General features: G+C 44.6%; 3 protein-coding genes across 3 annotated transcripts in view; 1 reads left to right on the top strand and 2 right to left on the bottom strand.

Moving 5' to 3' along the window:
• The window catches only part of LOC144697913 (uncharacterized), a 60,368-nt gene extending 52,224 nt beyond the window's left edge, over window positions 1–8,144 (bottom strand). The window contains exons 1-2 of the mRNA XM_078569874.1: window positions 8,123–8,144; window positions 5,087–6,311 (exon numbers count right to left, since the gene is read on the bottom strand). Coding sequence (XP_078426000.1) covers window positions 5,087–6,202 — 1,116 coding nt within the window. The 5' untranslated portion in view covers window positions 6,203–6,311; window positions 8,123–8,144. The remainder of the gene's footprint in view (window positions 1–5,086; window positions 6,312–8,122) is intronic.
• LOC144697912 (uncharacterized) overlaps window positions 1–20,585 on the top strand; it is a 294,824-nt gene that overhangs the window by 180,079 nt on the left and 94,160 nt on the right. The window contains 3 exon segments of the mRNA XM_078569873.1: window positions 13,913–14,226; window positions 14,229–14,679; window positions 14,764–15,033. Of these exon segments, the coding sequence (XP_078425999.1) occupies window positions 14,022–14,226; window positions 14,229–14,679; window positions 14,764–15,033 (926 nt within the window). The 5' untranslated portion in view covers window positions 13,913–14,021.
• LOC144697327 (uncharacterized) overlaps window positions 1–20,585 on the bottom strand; it is a 174,774-nt gene that overhangs the window by 84,159 nt on the left and 70,030 nt on the right. The window lies entirely within an intron of this gene.

Raw genomic sequence — 20,585 nt, 5'->3', positions numbered from 1 at the left:
CTCCCCTGTCGTCCAGCTGGGTGGGGCTGCTCTCTCCTGGTTCCATTCTTCTTTATCTAATCATAGCCAGAGACTCACTTGCAATGTCTTCCCTTTCCAATCCCAGAGTTACCTCTGGTGTCCCCAAAGGATCCAGCCTTGGTCTCCTCTTGTTTCTCATTAACCTGCTCCACACAATGACATCATCTGAAAACACTGTCAGTTCTCACATTTACACTGACAGCTCCCAGCTCTGCCTCACCACCACCTCTCACGATTTCTCCACTCTTGGTAAATTATCAGACTGTTTGTCTGATATCTGGTGGTGGATGTGCAGAAATTTCTTCAAATTAAACATTGGGAAGACTGAAGTCATTGTCTGAATGACTGGTAGAAGCAGATTCAGTAGTAACTTTCAAAAGTGATTTGAATTTCAACTTAATAAGTAAAGATTTGGAGGGCGATCGGAAAAGGGTAGGGGAGTGCGACAGATTGGTAACATTTTCAGAGACAGGACAGGCACAATGGGCTGAATGGCCACCATCCGTGCTCTGAGATTCTATCATATGTTTATTATGAATCGTTCCATTATTATAGATGACAGAATGTCGTCAAACCACAGCAGAGAAGGAGGCCATTTGGCCTATTGAATCTGTGCTGACAAATTCGGCAAGCGATCCAGTTAGTCCCACTACCCTATTCTTTACCCCATACCAGCATCATTTCTCCTTTAAGAATTTATCCGATTCCCTTTTGAAGGTCACTCTTGAATCTGTATCCATCCGATAGTGAATTCCAAATTCTTACTACTTGTTACTGAAAAGATTTCCTCATGATGCTAGCATAAAAGCAAAATACTGCAGATGCTGGGTGTCTGAAATAAAACAGAAAATGCTGGAAAAACTCAGCAGGTCTGACAGCGCCTGTGGAGAGAGAGAAACAGAGTTAACATTTCGAGTCCGTGTATGACTCTCCTTTGTCTCCTCTCTCTCTCACACACTCTCCTAGTCGGTTCCTCGACATTCGAGTCTGAAAAAAAGCTTGTACACTCCAGGAATTCATCCACCACAGTAATATTGCTAATTTGGTTTGCCCAACCCATATGCAGCTTAAAGTCACCCCTGAATACCATAGCACCCTTGTTACATGCATCTCTAATTTCCTGTTTAATACAGTCCCCCACCTGATCACTACTGTTTGGAGGCCTACAGACAACACCCAATAATGTTTTCTTCCCATTGTTGCTTCTTAGCTCCACCCAGACTGATTCTACATCTAGATTTTCTGAGCCAATTTCCTCTCTCATTATCACATGAATTTGTCCTTAACTAACAATGCCACACCACCTCCTTTTCCATTTTTCCTGCCTGTCCTTAATATCGAGTATGCTTGGACATTCAGTTCCCAGCCATGGTCACCCTGCAGCCAAGTCTCTTTAATCACAATCATATTGTATCCGTTTACATCTACTTGCACTGTTAATCCATCTACCTTATTGCGAATGTTCTGTGCTTTAGACTTTTTAACATTTTTAACATCCTTGATTTTTTGTTCTATGGCTCTATTTACTGTTAGCCCTTGTTTCCTCTGCCTTCCACTTTTGCTTTCTACTTTTCTGTCTCTCATTCCAATCTTTGTTTCCCTCTCTTGTGTCTCCCCACTCAGTTTCCCATCTCCCTGTCAGTCTAGTTTAAACCCTCCCCCACAGTACTAGCAAACACCCTAGCGAGGATATTGGTTGCAGTCCTACTGGGGTGCAACCCATCCACCTTGTACAGGTCCCATCTTCCCTAGAATCAGTCCCAATGTCTCAGCAATCTAAGTCCCTCCCTCCTGCACCATCTCTCCAGCCATGAATTAATCTGGTATATTCTCCTAATCCTGATCTTTCCAGCACGTGGCGCTTGGAGTATTCCTGATTCCAGGGGAATCCTGGAGGCCTTGCTTTTTAATTTATTTCCCAGCTCCCTATATTCTGCTTTCAGGACCTCATCCCTCTTTTTCCCTACATCATCGGTACCTATATGGACAATGACTCTGGCTGTTCACCCATCCCTTCAGAATGTCCTGCAGCCACTCAGTGACATCCTTGATGCTGGTGCCAGGGAGACAACATACCATCCTGGTATCACGTCTGCGGCCGCAGAAACGTCTATCTGTTCCCCTTATGATTGAATCCCCTGTCAATATTTCTCTTGCGCTCTCCCCACCTTGTGCAGCTGAGCCACACGTGATGCCACAGACATTTTTTAATTCATTCATGGGATGTGGGCATCGCTGGCTGGGTCAGCATATATTGCCCATCCCTAATTGCCCTTTTCAGAGGGCATTTAAGAGTCAACCACATTGCTGTGGGTCTGGAGTCACATGTAGGCCAGACCAGGTAAGGATGACAGATTTTCTTCCCTAAAGGGACATTAGTGAACCAAATGGGTTTTCACAACAATCGACAATGGTTTCATGGTCTTTAGACTTTTTAAATTCTAGATTGTTTATCAAATTCAAATTCCGTTGCGGGATTCAAACCCAGGTCCCCAGAGCATTACCCTCGGTGTCCGGATTATTCGTCCAGCGACAATACCACTACGCCATTGCATCCCCTTTGCTTGGACCCAGGGACCCCTGCACTACCTGCCTAATGCTTTTTACTCTGTCTGGCAGGCACCCAATCACTTTCTGCCTGTGTACTCTTTACCTGCGGTATGACCACCTCACTGTATGTGCTATCCACGAAGATCTCTTCTTTGCTTTTGCTCCACAGTGACTCCAGCCACAGCTCCAGCTCTGAAACGTGGATTTTGAGTAGCTGCAACTGGAGACATTTCCTGCATACTTGGTCACCTGGAGACTGGAAGTGTCCCTGACTTTCCACATCGCACAGGAGGAGCATTCCACTTGGCCGAGCTGCCCTGCCATGACTTAACTGTATAAGCCAGTTAACTAATGGACTAGCTGCAGCTGCAAGCAGAGCCTGTATAATCTTGGTTTTAAAGCTGGACTAAAACTCACTTTCTCCCAACCCAAAGAGAAACTTTTAGCAAGACTTAGAAGGACAAGGGCAGCAGACAGAGGGGAACACCACCACCTGGAAGTTCCCCTCCAAGCCACTCACCATCCTAACTTGGAAATATGTTGCCATTCCTTCACTGTTGCTGAATAAAAATCCTGGAATTCCTCCCTAACAGCACTGTGGGTGTACCTACACCATGTGGACGACAGTGGTTCAAGAAAGCAGTTCACCGCCACCTTCTCAAGGGCAACTAGGGATGGGCAATAAATGCTGGCCTAGCCAGCGATTCCCACATCCCATAAATGAATAAAAAATTTAAAGAATGGTTAGACTTTAGATAGAAATTAATCCTTAAAAGTCCCTCTCTTACCAAACGCCAACTTAAGCACTCAAATGCAACCCAAAGCAACACTCCAGTTAAGATAAAAGCATAACTATCGATGACTTGCTTTTATGCTGCCTAAATCTAGCTTCTGAAAACCTGTTTAAGCCAGTTAACTAATTAACTAGCTGCAGCTGCAAGCAGAGCCTGCATAATCCCTGTTTTAAAGCTGGACTAAAACAACTTCTCCCAACCCAAAGAACAACTTTTAGTTAGTTGCTAAATTAAAGAAAGATTATACTTTAGATAGAATTAACCCTTAAAAGTCCCTCTCTCATCAAACTCCAGCTGAAGCACTCTGATGCACCCCAAAGCAGCCCTCCTGTGCAGACCAGTGAGGGTGATAATGGAACATTTTTATATAAACGTGCAGTGATACCTGATCACCCATTGAGTGAGTGAGTCTATAACAGTGTTATTCAAATAATCACAGCTACTGCAGGTGATTCTCTGGCTACAATTTGATAAGAAAGGAATCAGGAGCGTGATGTCCCATCTAGCTGGGTACCAGTGGAGGGGCATTGGGGGAGGATGGTTTGGTTCTTGGTGTCAATGACTGCAGAGAGGCCGAGAAGGACAAGGAGGGAGAGTTCATCTTGGTGACATGGAATGTAAGTTGTGATTCTAAGAGCTCCTTCAACATTGTGACAGGGGCAACAATCATATTGGGGGGATTCAAAAATGGAATTCCTGGAAAGATGGGCATGGATTTGGGAAGTGACAAGGACTTTGGATGCAAAAGGGAGGTTGGAGATGGGGTGGGAGTTTGTAAAAATGTTGTGGTCAAGGGTTGGTTTTATTGAGGAGGGGGTGATGATCGCAGATTTGAAGGACAGAGGGACAGGACCTGAAGAGAGAGAACCATTAACAGTGTCAGTGAAAATGGGGAAGTTGGAACATCAGTAGATTAGTGAGAATAGGGTCAATGGAGCAGGAGGTGGTTCTCATGGACAAGATGAGCTCTGAGAGGGCATGAGGAGAGATGGCAGATAAACATAAGAAATATGTGAGTTCAGGGCTAGGAGAAGGAGCAGCTTGAGAGGCAGTTCAGCCCAGTGTGTTAGTGGAAGGGAGGAAAGCAGCAGAGGCAGTTGATAGGATTGTCTTAATCATAGTGACAAAGAAACTCCATGAGCTCCTCACACTTGTTTTTTTTTCTAATTCAATCATTGGACATGGGCATTGCAGTCGAGGCCAGCATTTATTGCTCATCCCTAATTTCCCTTGAGAAGGTGAGGGTGAGCTGCCTTTTTAAGGCAGCCCTGTGGTGTAGATACACCCACAGTGCTGTTAGGGAGGGAGTTCCAGGATTTTGACCCAGTGACAGTGAAGGAACAACGATATATTTCCAAGTCAGGATGGTAAGTGGCTTGGAGGGGAACTTCCAGGTGATGATGTTCCCATCTATCTACTTGCCTTGTCCTTCTAGATGGTAGTGGTCGTGGATTCAGAAGGTGCTGTCTAAGGAGCCTGGTGAGTTGGAGTTTGAGAACGGAGGAGACAGGAAAGGGAGAGCACTTCAAAGGAATTAACTTGTGTTATAGATGTTAAAAAGACTCGGCACACTGTGTGTTTAACACAAAGCTGATTTATTTTGATGATATCCAGAATATTAACACCTATAACTGGGCTGGAGTTTATTAACATCAGCAGAAAAAGAGCCCAATTTAGTCCTGGATGTGATTAGCAGCAAAATCCAATCACTATACTTACTTGTGAACTCGCTGGTGTGTCAGCAGGGTGGATGACTGAGTGAATCCCTTCCCACACTCAGAGCAGGTGAATGGTCTCTCCCCAGTGTGAACTCGCTGGTGCTCAGTGAGGTGAGATGATCGCCTGAACCCAGTCCCACAGTGAGAGCACCTGAACGGTCTCTCGTCAGTGTGAACACGTTGATGGGACATCAAGACCCCGGAACTTTTATAACACTTCCCGCAGTCTGGGCATTTAAAAGGTCTCTCCCCAGTGTGACCTCGCTGGTGTATCAGCAACCTGGAGGACCGAGTGAATCCCTTCCCACATACGTGGCAAGAGAATGGCCACTCCCCAGTGTGAACTTGCTGATGTGTCAGCAGGTCGGATGTCCGAGTGAATCCCTTCCCGCACTTGGAGCAAATGAACGGCCTCTTCCCAGTGTGAACTTGCTGATGTATCAGCAAGGTGGATAACTGCGTGAATCCCTTCCCACAATCGGAGCAGGTAAACGGTGTCTCCCCAGTGTGAATGCGCCGGTGTGTCACCAGATGGGATGACCGAGTGAATCCCTTCCCACATTCGGGGCAGGTGAATGGTCTCTCTCCAGTGTGAAGTCGCTGGTGTACAGTGAGTTGAGATGACCACCTGAACCCAGTCCCGCAGTGAGAGCACCTGAACGGTCTCTCATCAGTGTGAACATTTTGATGGGACATCAAGTCCCCAGAACTTCTGAAGCGCTTCCCACAGTCTGGACATTTAAAACGTGTCTCGTCAGTATGAATGCGCCGATGTGTCAGCAGGTTGGATGACTGAGTGAATCCCTTCCCACACTCGGAGCAGGTGAACGGCCTCTCCCCGGTGTGAACTCGTTGGTGTCTTGTCAGGTGGCATGATCGAGTGAAACCTATCCCACAGTCAGAGCAGGTGAATGGCCTCTCCCCAGTGTGAGTGCGCCTGTGACTTTCCAGCTGAACTGGATAATTATATCCCTTCCCACAGTCTCCACATTTCCACAGTTTCTCCCTGTTGTGACTGCATTTGTGTTTTGATAGGTTAGATGATCGGCTGAAGCCTCGTCCACACACAGAACACGTGAACGGTTTCTCTCCACTGTGAACGGTGCTTTTTCCTTCCATGTTCAAATTCTGATGATATTCTAGTTATGATAAATTGGGTGACTCTATCGGATCCCAATGTGATGTTTGGTTTCAGCTTCCTGACTGCAAATCCTTCCCTTCCAATATCCTGTGAAATTGATATAAAACAGAAAAAGAGAGTGAGACAGAACCCAGAAGACACAAAGGTAGGTTGTGAAATTGAGCTGAATGAATCCGGTAATTTGTGGGGCCGGCACCAGGAAAAATTGACCATGAAAACTGCTGGATTGTCGTAAAAACCCAACTGGTTCACTGATGTCCTTCAGGGTGGGAATCTGGTGTGGGCCTAAACAAGACTCTGGTTCTATGGGTGGAGAGAGGGTGTTTGGGAGAGAGAGGTGGGAGAGGCAGGTGGTGAAGGAGAAAAATTTGATATCTATAATTTCACAAAAACATTGACAGAATCACCCAAACCATCAGATTCCACCACCTAGACAGGCCAGGGTATGTAAACACCAGCACCTCCAAGTTCCCACCCAAGTCACGCACCATTCTAACTTGTCTGACGTCAAGTACGGGATGCGCAGAAATTTCCTCTGAAGCTGAACCAGATTGTTCACAACCATGGTGTCATATTTGACTCCCAGATGAGCTTCCAACCACATATCCACATCATCACCAAGGCCGCCTATTTCTACCTCAGTAATATGGCCTGACTCCACCTTAGTCTCAGTTTATCTCCTGCAGAAACCATTATCCATTCCTTTGTTACTGCAAGGCTAAACTATCCTAACACACTCCCAGTCAGCCTTCAACATTAAATCATCCCCCTCCACCCCCGTAATCTTGAAGTAATTCAAAGCTCTGTTGCTTGTGTGTTTAGTCGCACTGTCTTGTTCACCCACTGCCACTGTGCTCACTGATCTACAAAGGCTCCCAGTTAAGAAGCACCAACTTTTAAAATTCTCAAACAAAAACAAAAATAGCTGGAAAAACTCAGCAGGTCCAACAGCATCTGTGGAGAGGAATACAGTTAACGTTTCGAGTCCGTATGACTCTTCATCAGAACTAAGGAGAAATAGAAATGAGGTGAAATATAAGCTTGTTGAGGGGGGTGGGACGGGTAGAGCTGTTTAGAGGGCCAGTGATAGATGGAGGCAAAGAAGAGACTGCCAAAGATGTCATAGACAGAAGGACAAAGGATAAAGTTCTCATCCTTGTTTTCCTCCATGGTTGTGATCATTCCTGTCTCCACAATCTCCACAACCAGCCACACAATCTCCAAGATCTCTGCACTCATCTAATTCCAGCCTCTTGAGAATTCCCGATTTTAATCGCCATCAGTGATTGTTCCTTCCGTTGCCTAGGCCACAAGCTCTGGAATTTCCTTCTTCAACCTCTCTGCCTCTCCACGTCATTTTCCTCCTTTAAAATATTCCTTAAAACCTACCTCTTTGACAAAGCTTTTGGTCACCTGCCCTAATATCTCCTTATGTGGCTGTGGCAAATGTTACCTTGTAACATTTATGTGAAATGCATTGGAAAGTTTTATACTGTTTAGGGCACAATATAAATACAAATGATTGTCACTGACTTGGACATATATCGTTGTTCTGCCTCATCAATAAGACATTGTGACTCAAAGTGTGAAGCAGCTTGATGGACAATTGTTCACACTTTGTCATTGGAAAAATTTCAATAACATTGCCCCCTACAAAGATGGAGGCCGCGCATGCGCCCTGCTGCAAATTGCCCCCAATAAAAATGGCGGCCGTTAATCCGGGTCTGGAACTGGGTGAAAGCGGCGGCCCTGCTCTGTGCAAAAGAGCGTCACGGTCCCGGGTATTGATTGGTTGTTTTTCGAGCTTTACGGTTTACATAACATTTACGAAGCCTATTCAACCGCCGGCCGGATTGCGCCATCGCTTCACCCCGCCATCCTACCCTCTCCGCCTTTACCGAATGCGAATCCTAGAAAGAAGCTTTTCCCCATCGCCATTAATCACACTGCGCATGCTTCACTCAGCCCAGCCCTGCCCCGCCCCTTATTCACTCCGATTGGTTGGAGGACCAGCCGCTTCGACGCGCCGACAGCCCCGCCCTCTCCTTGCCTATTGGTCCGGTTCTGCCGTCAATCAGCCGGGCATTGTGAGCTGTCAGGTGAGAGGTCACTGTCGTGAGCGGCTTCATTGAAACATAGGAAATGGAAGCAGGAATAGGCAATTAAGCTCTTCGAGTCTGCTCTGCCATTCAGTATGATCATGGCTGATCCTCTATCTCAATGCCATACTCCCGCTCTCACCCCATACCCCTCGACGCCTTTAGAGTCTAGAAATCTGTCCGTTTCCTTCTTAAATATATTCAGCGATTTTGCCACCACAGCCCCCTGTGATAGAGAGTTCCACAGGCTGACCACCTTTTGTGCGAAAAAGTTTCTCCTCATCTCAATCCTAAATGGCCTACCCCGTATCCCGAGATTGTGACCTCTTGATCTAGACCCCGCCCCCAGGCAGAGGAAACGTCATCCCGGCATCCAGTCTGTCCAGCCCTGTCAGAATTTTATACGTTTCAATGAGACCCCCTCTCATTCTTCTACACTCCAATAAATACAGGCTTTGTCGGCCCAACCTGTCCTCATACGACAATCCTGCCATCCCAGGAATCAGTCTGGTCAACCTTCGCTGCACCCCCTCTATGGCAAGTATATCCTTTGTTCGGTAAGGAGACAAAACTTCACACAATACTCCAGGTGTGATCTTACCAAGGCCCTGTATAGCTGCAGTAAGACATCCTTGTTCCTATACTCAAGTCCTCTCGCAATGAAGGCCAGCATACCATTTGCCTTAACAGCTTGCTGCACCTGCATGCTTGCTTTCAGTGACTGGTGTACAAGGACACCCAGGTCCCTTTGTACATCAACATTTCCCAATGTATCACCATTTAAATAATATTCTGCCATTCTGTTTTTCCTACCGAAGTGAATAACTTCACACTTATCCATGTTATACTGCATCTGCTATGTATTTTCCCACTCACTCGACTTGTCTAAATCACCTTGAAGACTCTTGACACCCCCCTCACCACTCACATTTCCACCTAGTTTTGTGTGGCCAGCAAACTTGGAAATATTACATTTGTTTCCCTCCTCCAAATCATTGATATATACTGTGAATAGCTGGGGCCCAAGCACTGATCCCTGCGGTACCCCACTAGTCACCGCCTGCTATTCCAAAAAAGACCCATTTATTCCTGCTGTTTCCTGTCCGCTAACCAGTTCTCAATTCATACCAATATATTACCCCCAATCCCATGTGCTTTAATTTTGCACACTAACCTCTTATGTGGGACTTTAACCATTCTGAAAATCCAAATACACCCATCCACTGGTTCTCCCTTATCTTTTCTATTAGTCATGTCCTCAAAAAACTCCAGGAGGTTTGTCAAACATGATTACCCTTTCATAAATCCATGTTGACTTTGTCTAATCCTGTTGATATTTTCTAAATATCTTGTTATCACATCCTTTATAATAGATTCTAGCAACTTCCCTACCACAGATGTTAGGCTGACTGGTCTGTATTTCCCCGTTTCTTTCCTCCTTCCTTTTTTTAAAATCGTGGGGTTACTTTTGCTACCTTCCAATCTGCTGGGACTATTCCAGAATCTACAGAATTTTGGAAGATGACAACCAACACATCTACTTTTTCCATGGCCACCTATTTAGTACCCTGGGATATAGATTATCAGGCTCTGGGGACTTATCAGCTTTCAGTCCCATTAATTTCTCCAGCACTGTTTTTTTTAAGTAATGCTAATTTCCTTCAATTCCTCCTTCTCATTAGATCTTTGGTTCCCTAGTATTTCTTGGAAGCTATTTGTGTCTTCCTCCATGAAGACAGAACTAGTATGGTTGTTTAATTGCACTGCCATATCCTTGTTCTCTATTATAAATTCTCCTATTTCCATAACCATAAGACATAGGAGCAGAAATTAAGCCATTCGGCCCATCGAGTCTGCTCCGCCATTCAATCATGGCTGATAAGTTTCTCAACCCCATTCTCCCGCCTTCTCCCCATAACCTTTGATCCCCTTACCAATCAAAAGATTTCGGCCTGTAAGCGACCTACATTTGTCTTCACTAATCTTTTTCTTCTTACATGCTTGTAGAAGCTTTTATGTTCCTTGCAAGTTCACACTCGTACTCTATTTTCCCCTCTTAATCAATCTCTTGGTCCTCCTTTGCTGAATTTTAAGCCTCAGTCTTGCTATTTTTTCAAGCAACTTTACATGACACCTCTGGATCCAATACTACACTTCATTTGTTTTGTTAGCCATGGTTGGGCCACTTTTCCTGTTGTGTTTTTGCACCAGAAAGGAATATATAACTGTTGCAATGCATACATTCGTTCCTTATATATTAGCCATTGCCTATCCACCGTCATGTCTTTTAATGAATTTCTCCAATTTATCTTAGCCAACTCACGCCTTATATCTTTGTAGTTTCCTTTGTTTAGATTTAGGACCTGAGTTTCAAATTGGACTACTTCATTTTCCAACCTAAGGAAGAATTCTCTCATGTTATGGTCATTGTTCCCTAAAGAACCCCGCACCACAAGATTATTAATTAACCTCTTCTCATTGCACAAAACCAAATCTAGGATAGCCTGTTCCCTAGTTGGTTCCTCGACACACTGGTCGAAAAACCATCTCGTACAGACTCCAGGAATTCATCCGCCACAATGTTATTGCTAATTTGATTTGCCCAGTCTATATTAGATTAAAGTCACCCAAGATTACTGTAGCACCCTTGTTATATGCATCTCTAATTTCCTTTTTAATACTGTCCCCTGCCTTACCACCACTGTCTGGAGGCCTATATACAACTCCCACTCATGTTTTCCACCCCTTGTTGCTTCTTAGCTCCACCCAGACTGATTCTACATCTAGATTTTCTCAGCCGATATCCTCTCTCACTATTGCACTGATTTCATCCTTAACAAACAATACCACTCCACTTTCTTTTCCTTTGTGCCTGCCCTTCCTAAATATCGAATACCCTTGGATATTCGGTTTCCAGCCTTGGTCACCCTGCAGCCGTGCCTTTGTAATCGCAATCATGTCATAGCTGTTTACATCTATTTGCACTATTAATTCATCTACCTTATTGCGAATGCTCCATGCATTCAGAGACAGTGCCTTTAGACTTGTCTTTATTCACATCTTCTTTTGTACTATTGCCCTATTTGCTGCTAGCCCCCGTTTCCTCTGCCTTCCACTTTTGCTTTTTACTTTCCTGTCTTTCATGTCTATCTTTGTTTCCCTCTTCTGTGTCTCCCACTCAGGTTCCCAACCCCATGGAGTCTGTGGGCTGTGGTACAGGTGCCAATGATTGTGATTTGGGGGGTCCCATGGGATCCCCTCTGGGGCAGCTTTCCTGGTGAGCCAGTCTGCCTGGTTATTACCATCACTCTCTTCACTAACTCCTGCTGCTGACAAACAGCAATTTGCCCTGGACACTTACCAGCAACACCCCGAATCATTCAGAGTTTGTAGTGGTGACTGAGTGGTTTCCTTTCTGTTGTCGAGAAGCCATATGTTTTTTGCCAGGATGAAAGATTCTGCATAAGGGAATTACAACTAGAGGAGCTTTCAGAATAGTTGGTGCTTCTTTCAGTAACAGTTTGAAAGGCTGTGATGCTTTCTAGGCTGAATATTGTGGTGGTTATTTAATAAGGATATTACAGCTGTCATGAGGTATCAAAGACACAGAACCAGTCTGGCACAGACCTTGTTTATAAAACAAAGATCCATCCAGATGAACAGTGGAGTCTCACAATGATGTGGCTTTTACTGGTTCATTGTACGTGGCCTCTTTCACCTGACATGTATGTGAGGTTCTTTCATACTGCAACATCCCAGCCAATTCTTAATTGTGAGGTTGCAGGATATTAATTCATCTACTCTATTACATCAGCGATACTCCCTTAATTGACCCTGTATTAAAAATGTCACTGTGGTCTGTGGGGTATGTAGAATTATTGAATTAAACTCTACCAGGTAACTCTGTGTAACTCTTCATATCTGCTTAGTACACTGGGCAATCGATCTTTGCACAAGGGTGAGTATGTCTGAGAGCTGTCCAACTGGAAAATCTTCTCCATTCACCTCTTGCATTATGACAGCAGACTGTTCTGACTCCACCAGCAGGGCTGTGAAATCAATTAAATAAATCTTGCAAAAAGCCAGCATAGGCATGATGGGCTGAATGGTTTCCATCTGTGCTGTATTGTTCTATAAAGCAGTGAATATTCAGTTTCTTTAGATGCTTCAATCTATTTTACATATACATATTTTAAAAGTTTGTGGAATTCGGGTGACACTAACAAGACCAGCAGCAGATATTGTCAACCCCCAGTTACCTGTGGAGAAGATGATGTTTGACCTTCTTGAACCGCTGCAGTCCGTGTGGTGAAGGTGCTCCCACAATGATGTTAGATAAGGAGTTGCAGGTTATTCACCCAGCGATGATGAAGGAACAGTGATATATGTCCAAATCAGTGACAATGATTTGCATTTATATTGTGTCTTTAACATAATAAAACTTTCCAAGCCATTCACTGAAATGTTACAAAGCAACATTAGACACCGAGTCACATAAGGTGATATTAGAGCAGGCGACCAGAAGCTTAGTCAATGAGGTAAAGAAGTGGAGAGATTAAAGGAGGAAATTCCAGAGCTTGGGCCTAGGTAATTGAAACAATGGCCACCATTGCTGGTGTGATTAAAATGTGGAATGCTCATGATGCTGCAATTAGATGAGCGCAGTTATCTCAAAGGGTTATGTGACTGGAGGAGATTACAGAGATACGGATGGATAAGTCTAGAGGTAACAAAGGAATGGAGGAGAGTTTCAGAAGCAGATGAGCTGAGACTAGGAAAGAGCTGAGCAATGTTACTGAGGTGGAAATAGGCGGTCTTGGTGATGATGCGGATCGGTGGTCAGAAGCTCAGTTTGGGGTAAAAGATGACAGCGATCTTGTGAACAGTCTGGTTCAGCTTCAGACAGTTTCTGAGGAGAGGGATGGAGTCAGTGGTTATGGAGTGGAGTTTGCAGCAGGGACTGAAGACAATGGCAATCATGTTCCCAGTATTTAATTGAAGGAAATTTCTGTTCACCCAGGACTAGATGTTAGACAAGTCAGGATGGTGTCTGAGTTGAAGGGGAACTTGCAGGCGATGGTGTTCACATACACCTTCTACCCTGGTCCTTCCAGGTGGCTGAGCTTGACGGTTTGGGAGGTTCTGTCACCTTTTGGCCAAACTGTAGATTTATAAAAGGACTCTCTTTCATGCGCTGCCTCTCTCTTTCATCCGCTGCCTCTCTCTCTCTCTCTCTCTCTCTTTCTCCCTCTCTCTACCTCTCTTTCTATATCCCTTTCTCCCTCTCGCACTCGTGCTCTCACACTCGCTCGCGCTCTCTCTCTCGCTCGCACTCTCTCTCTCGTGCTCTCTCTCTCTCTCTTTTTCCTCCTGTAGTGTCCAAAGTCCTCTTTAGGTCCAGACTGGGTGACAGTTTTCCCTTCCCTGAAGGACATTAATGAACCAGTTGGGTTTTTATGACAGCCCTTCAGCTTTCATAGTCTTTTTTCCGATTGCAAGTCCCATAAATTCATTCAGCACAATTTCACAGTCTGTCTTTGTGTTTTTGTGGGTTCTCTGTCACTTTTTTTTCTGTTTTAAATTTCACAGGGTATTAGAAGGGGAGGATTTGCAGTTGGGAAACTGAAACCAAACATCACATCAGGATCTGACGGAGTTGCCCAATTTATATTAACGTGAATATTATCAGATTTTGAATATGGAAGGGAAAACCACCATCCACAATGGAGAGAAACCATACATGTGTTCTGTGTGTGGACGAGGCTTCAGCCGATCATCTGGCCTGTCGAGACACAAGCACATTCACACTAGGGAGAAACTATGGAAATGTGAGGACTGTGGGAAGGGATTCACTCATTCATCCACCCTGCAGAATCACCAGCAAATTCACACTGGGGAGAGACCACCTGCTCCGAGTGTGGGAAGGGATTCACTCGGTCAGCCACCCTGCTGAATCATCGGCGAGTTCACACTGGGGAGAGGCCATTCGCCTGCTCCGAGTGTGGGAAGGGATTCACTCAGTCATCCCACCTGTTGACACACCAGCGTGATCACACTGGGGAGAGACCATTCACCTGTTCTGTGTGTGGGAAGGGATTCACTCGGTCATCCCACCTGATGACACACCAGCGAGTTCACACTGGGGAGAGACCATTGACCTGTTCTGCGTGTGGGAAGGGATTCATCCAATTATCCAACCTGTTGGCTCACCGGCAGGTTCATACTGGGGAGAGGCCGTTCACCTGCTCGGAGTGTGGGAAGGGATTCACTCAATCCAGCAGCCTGCATTTACACAAGCTCACTCACACTGGGGAGAGACCATTCACCTGCTCAGAGTGTGAGAAGGGATTCACTCGGTCATCCGACTTGCTTATACACCAGCGAGTTCACACTGATGAAAGACCTTTTAAATGCCCAGATTGTGGGAAGTGCTATAAAAGTTCCGGGCAATTGATCTCCCACCAACGTGTTCACACTGAGGAGAGACCGTTCAAGTGCTCTCACTGTGGGACTGGGTTCAGGCGATCAACAAACCTCACTGTACACCAATGAATTCACACTGGGGAGAGACCATTCACCTGCTCTGAGTGCGGGAAGGGATTCTCTGATTTATCCACCATTCTGAAACACCAGTGCGCGCACACTGGAGAGAGGCCGTTCACCTGCCCTGAGTGTGGGAAGGGATTCACTCAGTCAGCCAACCTGCTGAGGCACCAGTGGATTCACACTGGGGAGAGGCCATTCACCTGCTCCGAGTGTGGGAAGGGATTCACTGACTTGTTCAACCTGCTGAGACACCAGCGAGTTCATGAGTAACTACCATGATTTGATTTTGCTGTTAACCACATCCAAGAATGAACCATGTTCACTGGGATATGTTTTTTCCTTTTTCCTCTTCCTCCCATTTTACTTGTGGTCACCACAATGCTGCTTGATCACCTTCTCTATCTCCTCCTGTCACTCACACATTCCTCTTCCAATCCCACTGCATTTCTGTCTCTGGCCACCACATCTTTCCATCTGGTCTTAGATCTTCATCTTCTCCTTCTTCCTGACAGTCCCATGTCCATCACTCACCTCACCACATTTCCTCTCTCTCTCCACAACAAACGACCAGACAATTTCAATCTTTTCTCAGCTACTTTCTTTGATGTTTCCACAATCTTCACTGACCCCCTGATGTACTGGTTTCTAATCCTGTCCTTTCTTGTCACTCCACACATCTATCTCAGCATCTGTATCTCATTAGTATCCAGTCATTGTCCTCTCTTCTTGATATTGTCCAAGTTGCCCCAGGTATTTGAAGCTACTCATGTTGTCCAAGTCTTCACCCATCATCTTTACACCTTCACTCTGATTGTCTTCCTTAGGCTCAAACCGACAGTCCATAGATTGGGTCTTTGGTTCACTAATGTCCTTCAGGGAAGGAAATCTGTATGGACTCGAAACGTTAACTTGGTTTTTCTATTTCCACTGATGCTGCTAGACCTGCTGAGCATTTTTCAGCATTTTCTGGTTTTATTTCAGCTTCCCAGCATTCATAGTATTTTGCTTTTATTTGAAACAATCTCCATGTTGTATTAACCTTCCCAGTATTTATCCATCACTTGTCTCAAAACAAAAATAGCTTTGGGATCTGTTTCTGCTGATGTTAATAAACTCTATCCCTATTATATGTGTTAATACTCTGGATAAAAGTCAAATAAATCAGCTTTAACAGACAGTATGATGAGTCATTTTGAGCTCTCTCACAAATTAGTGCCTTGTTAAGGTCTCTCCCTCTCCCCTGTCTCTTCCTCCTCACAAGTGTGAGGAGCTCATGGTGCTTCTTTGTCTCTAAGATTGAGACAATCTGATCAGCTGCCACTTCCTCTTCCCTCCCTCTCACTAGCCCACCAGGAAAAACTGCGCCTCAAGATCGGCCCAGCTGTAGCCCTAAACTCACATCTTTCTTTAGTTTCTCTCCTGTCTCCCCTTATCCCCTCAAGAGCTCCTCTTGTCCATGGGATCCACCTTCTGCTCGATTGATCCTATTCCTACTAAACTGCTGACCACACAGAAGAGTTTTGAAGGAGGGTAAGTTTATGCAGGGTGGAAGATGGGGGACCAATCAGGAGAAGATTGGAATTGTCGATTCTGGATGTAACAAAGTCATGGATGAGGATTTCAGCAGCAAATGTGCTGAGGCAGGATGGAAACAACTGATATTACAGGGGTGGACGGAGGTGATCTTAGTGTTGGAGAGGATTTGTCGTCCGTAGCTCAGCCCTCACCTCAGGGTCAAATAGGAAACTAAGGTTGCAATTGGCCTGGTAGCCTCAGACTGTGGTCAGGGAGGGGGATGGAGCTGGTAATGAGGGTAACAAAGTTTATGGTGGGGGGAGGTTTCATGGGCCTGACTATTAATCCACCTCCAGGGCCACACTGTACAGACCAGAGAATTGATCCAATTCTGTCTCATTGGATTACAAGCCAGTTGGTCCCATCTCAATGTGTTGGCGAAAATTACTGTTCACCAATTGGGTTTTCAATGACACTGTTACAACCCATAATTTTCCATGTGAGAGAATGTGCCTCATCAATGACTACAGGAGCCCAATGTGATTCCTCAGCACCGGATTGTACTCTGAGCATGTGCAGTCCAAGTGGTGGATGTGCAACATGCTGATCAGAAGCTGGGCAGTGAGGACAGGGAATATCGGGTCCAGGAACAAACTATTTGTTTCAACTAGCCTGGGTGGTTATCTTCAACATGAATCTCCTTCCATTCCATCTTCCTCATTTCAGTCTTTCAGTTTATCTTTCTATTCTCTTCTCTCATGTAACCATCTCCTTTCCTTTTGAAAACATCTAAGCTATTTCACCTCAACCACCTCCTGTGGTAGCGAATTTCACATTCTAACCATTCTCTGAGTAAAGACGTTTCTCCTTATTTGCCTGTTGGATTTATTAGTTACCATCTTGTACATATGGCCCTAGTATTTTATTCTCCCACAAGTTAATAATTTAAAAGACCTCTAACACCTCAAAATCTTCTCTTTTCGAAAGATAAAAGCCCAAACCTGTTCAATCTTTCAAAAAACTGCAAAATCTCAGTTATGAGATTTATCCTTGCAAATCTTTTTGCACTTTCACCTGTGCTTCTTTGTCCTTTCAGTAGAACAGAAACCAGAGCTGTGCACAGGATCTTACACGAATTGAACATAATTTCACTATTTCTGAATTCTGTACCTCTAGAAATAAATACCACTCCTTTGTGAGCATTTTTAATTGATGTGCTGACTTTCAGTGATGGTTTTAATTAATTGTTCACTTTTATCCAGAGATTGCTTTGCTCTTCTGCACCAGTAACTTTCTTATTTTCTCAGGTGCAGGTGATGTTTGTATTTTTCACATCAAAGTGCATCATCACAACTTATCTATGATAATGTTCACTTGCCACTTTACTGCCCAGGCTGGAAGTTTTGTAATGTGTATGTTACATTTTTCCTCAGTTTTAGGTATACACCCCTAGTTTGGTATCAGCTGCAAATTTTGACATTGAATTACTTGTTCTCAGGTCCAAATAGCAGTGCTACGAGAACTGGTCCTTGTTGATCACCTTTTTTGACCCTTTTCCAATCTGATATTGGTGAGGGAGGTGGGGTGCATTGCTCAGACTTCATATCAGGTATGGAAGGCCCAGGCTTTCAATTTTCTACATATTATAGGCGCTTATGTTGTATTATGCCTTTGGCCCCGATCTCGCTTGGGATACCGAGACATTAATTTTCAGTCAGCTGTTCAATCTGTCAATGGTGGTTTGATTACCCACAACACCCCACGCTTCGGAAAGTCCCCTATCAATGACTATAGGAGTCCAGTGCGCAGATGCAGTGTGGGTGTGCTCTCTGAGCATGCTCAGTGTCAGTCATGGTGACAGAGTGAGGAGGAGCGGACGGTTCAGGAAGCGGGAAGAGATTGTGAGCACAGGGTAGGAATGGAAACCGCGGCTGGACTAGGAACTGGATCAACTTCTGGGGTAGGCCCTAGGCCCTGAATAACAGGTCATTGGCCCCGCGATAACAAGGCCGGGTATCGGGCTTACCGGCCGCCATATTGCGAATCAGGGCGGATCAGGGAGGCGGAGCTTCCTCACCGGTGACGGGCCCGGGTTATCCAGGCAACTGGCCGCCATCTTGAGAGAAGAAGGCGGGGCTTGTTCAGGGAGCGAGGCACATGGGCAGCCATCTTGGTGAGGGAAGAGGGAGTGGGCGGGGATTGTTCGGTGAGCGGGAATTATGAGCAGGAATAGGCCATTCGGCCCTTCGAGCCTGCTCCACCATTCAATAAGATCATGGCTGATCTGACTGTAACCTCCAGTTCACATTCTGCCTCCCCCTGAAATCTTACACCCCCCTTGTTAGTCAAGAGTCTATATAACTTTTGCCTTAAAAATATTGATAGACCCAGTCTCCACCACTCTCTGGGGAAACAAATTCCAAAGATTCACGACCCTTTGAGAGAAAAAAAAATTCTCATCTTAAATAGGAGGCCTCTTAGTTTTAAGCTGTGTCCCCTATTTCTAGTCTCCCCCACGAGGGGAAACATCTTTTCAGCATCTACCCTTTCAAGGCCCCTCAGGATCTTATATGTTTCAATAAGATTACCTCTCATTCTTCTAATCTCCAATGTATACTGGACGAGCCTGTCCAACCTTTCCTCGTAAGATAACCCCCAATCCCAGGGATCATTCGGGTGAATCTTCTCTGAACTGCTTCTAATGCATTTATACCCCTTTTTTGAAAATGGATACCAAAACTGTACACAGTGCTCTAGATGTGGTCTTACTAACAACCTGTCCAACTGTAGCAAAACATCCCAACTTTTATATTCCATTCCCCTTGCAATAAACCAAAACATTCAATTTGCCTTCCTAATCACTTGCTGTGCCTACACACTAACGTTTTGTTATTCAGATACTGAGCACCCAGATTCCTCTGCATCTGAGAGTTCTGCAGTCTCTTTCCGTTTATATAATACGCTGCTTTTCTATTCTTCCTGCCAAAGTGCACAGATTCACATTTTCCTACATTATACTCCCATCTACCAAATTTTTGCCCACTCACTTAACCTGTCTATATCACTTTACAGACTCCTTATGATTTTTGGCAAATTGTGCCCCTACCTATCTTTATATCATCAGCAGATTTAGCAACCATACATTCAGCCCCATCAACCAAACCATTAATATGGGTTGTAGATAGTTGAAGCCCAGCACTGATCCCTGTGGAACTTCACTCGTTACATTTTGTCAACCCGAAAATGATCCATTTATGCCAACTGTCTGTTTCCTGTTAGCTAATCGATCCCCTGTCCATGCTAATATGTTATCCCGAACACCATGAGCTTATTTTGTATAGTAACCTTTGATGTGGCACCTTGTCAATCCTGGAAATCTCGTACATCACATCCACAGATTCTCCTTGATCCACATTGCTTGTTACTTCCTCAAGCCAATTTCCCTTTCACAAAACCCTGTTGACTCTACCTGATTGCATTGAGATTTTCCAAGTGTCCCACTATAACCTTCTTAATGATAGATTCCAGCATTTCCCCAGTGACAAATGTTAAGCTTGTTGGACTGTAATTTCCTGCTTTCTGTCCCCCTCTGTTGAATGAAGGTGTTACCTTAGGAATTTTCCAATCTGTTGAGATCATTCCAGAATCTAGGGAATTTTGGAAAATTAAAACAAATGCATCTACTGTCTGAGCAACTACTTCTTTTAGGATCCGAGGGTGAAGACCATCGAGGACCCAGGGATTTTTCAACTTTCAGTTCTAATAATTTTCTCAGTGCCCTTTCCCTGGTGATTGTAATTGTTTTAAGTCCCCCCCTTCCTTTCACCTCTACAGTGAAGATGCAAAATATGTGTTCAATTCATCTTCCATTTCCTTATTTTCCATTATTAATTCCCAGACTCGTCCTGTAGAGGACCAATGTTCACTTTACCTCTTTTCCTTTTTGAATACCCATAGAAACTCTTACAATCTGCTTTCACATTTCCAGCTAGCTTTCTCTTGTACTCTAAATTCTTCCTCATTTTTTAGCCGTTCTTTGCTTTTTCTATATTCTGTCCAATCTTCTAACCTGCCACTAATCTTCACATAATTGTATGCTTTTTCTTTCAATTTAATACTATCTTAAACTGCCTTAGTTAGCCACGTATGGTACGTCTTTCCCCTAGAGTCTTTTTTTTCAATGGAATGTATCTTTCTGAGT

This window comes from Cetorhinus maximus, chromosome 23 (assembly GCF_964194155.1).
Source record: "Cetorhinus maximus chromosome 23, sCetMax3.hap1.1, whole genome shotgun sequence".
Taxonomy (NCBI): Eukaryota; Metazoa; Chordata; class Chondrichthyes; order Lamniformes; family Cetorhinidae; genus Cetorhinus; species Cetorhinus maximus.
This window is presented reverse-complemented; position numbering and strand designations above follow the sequence as displayed.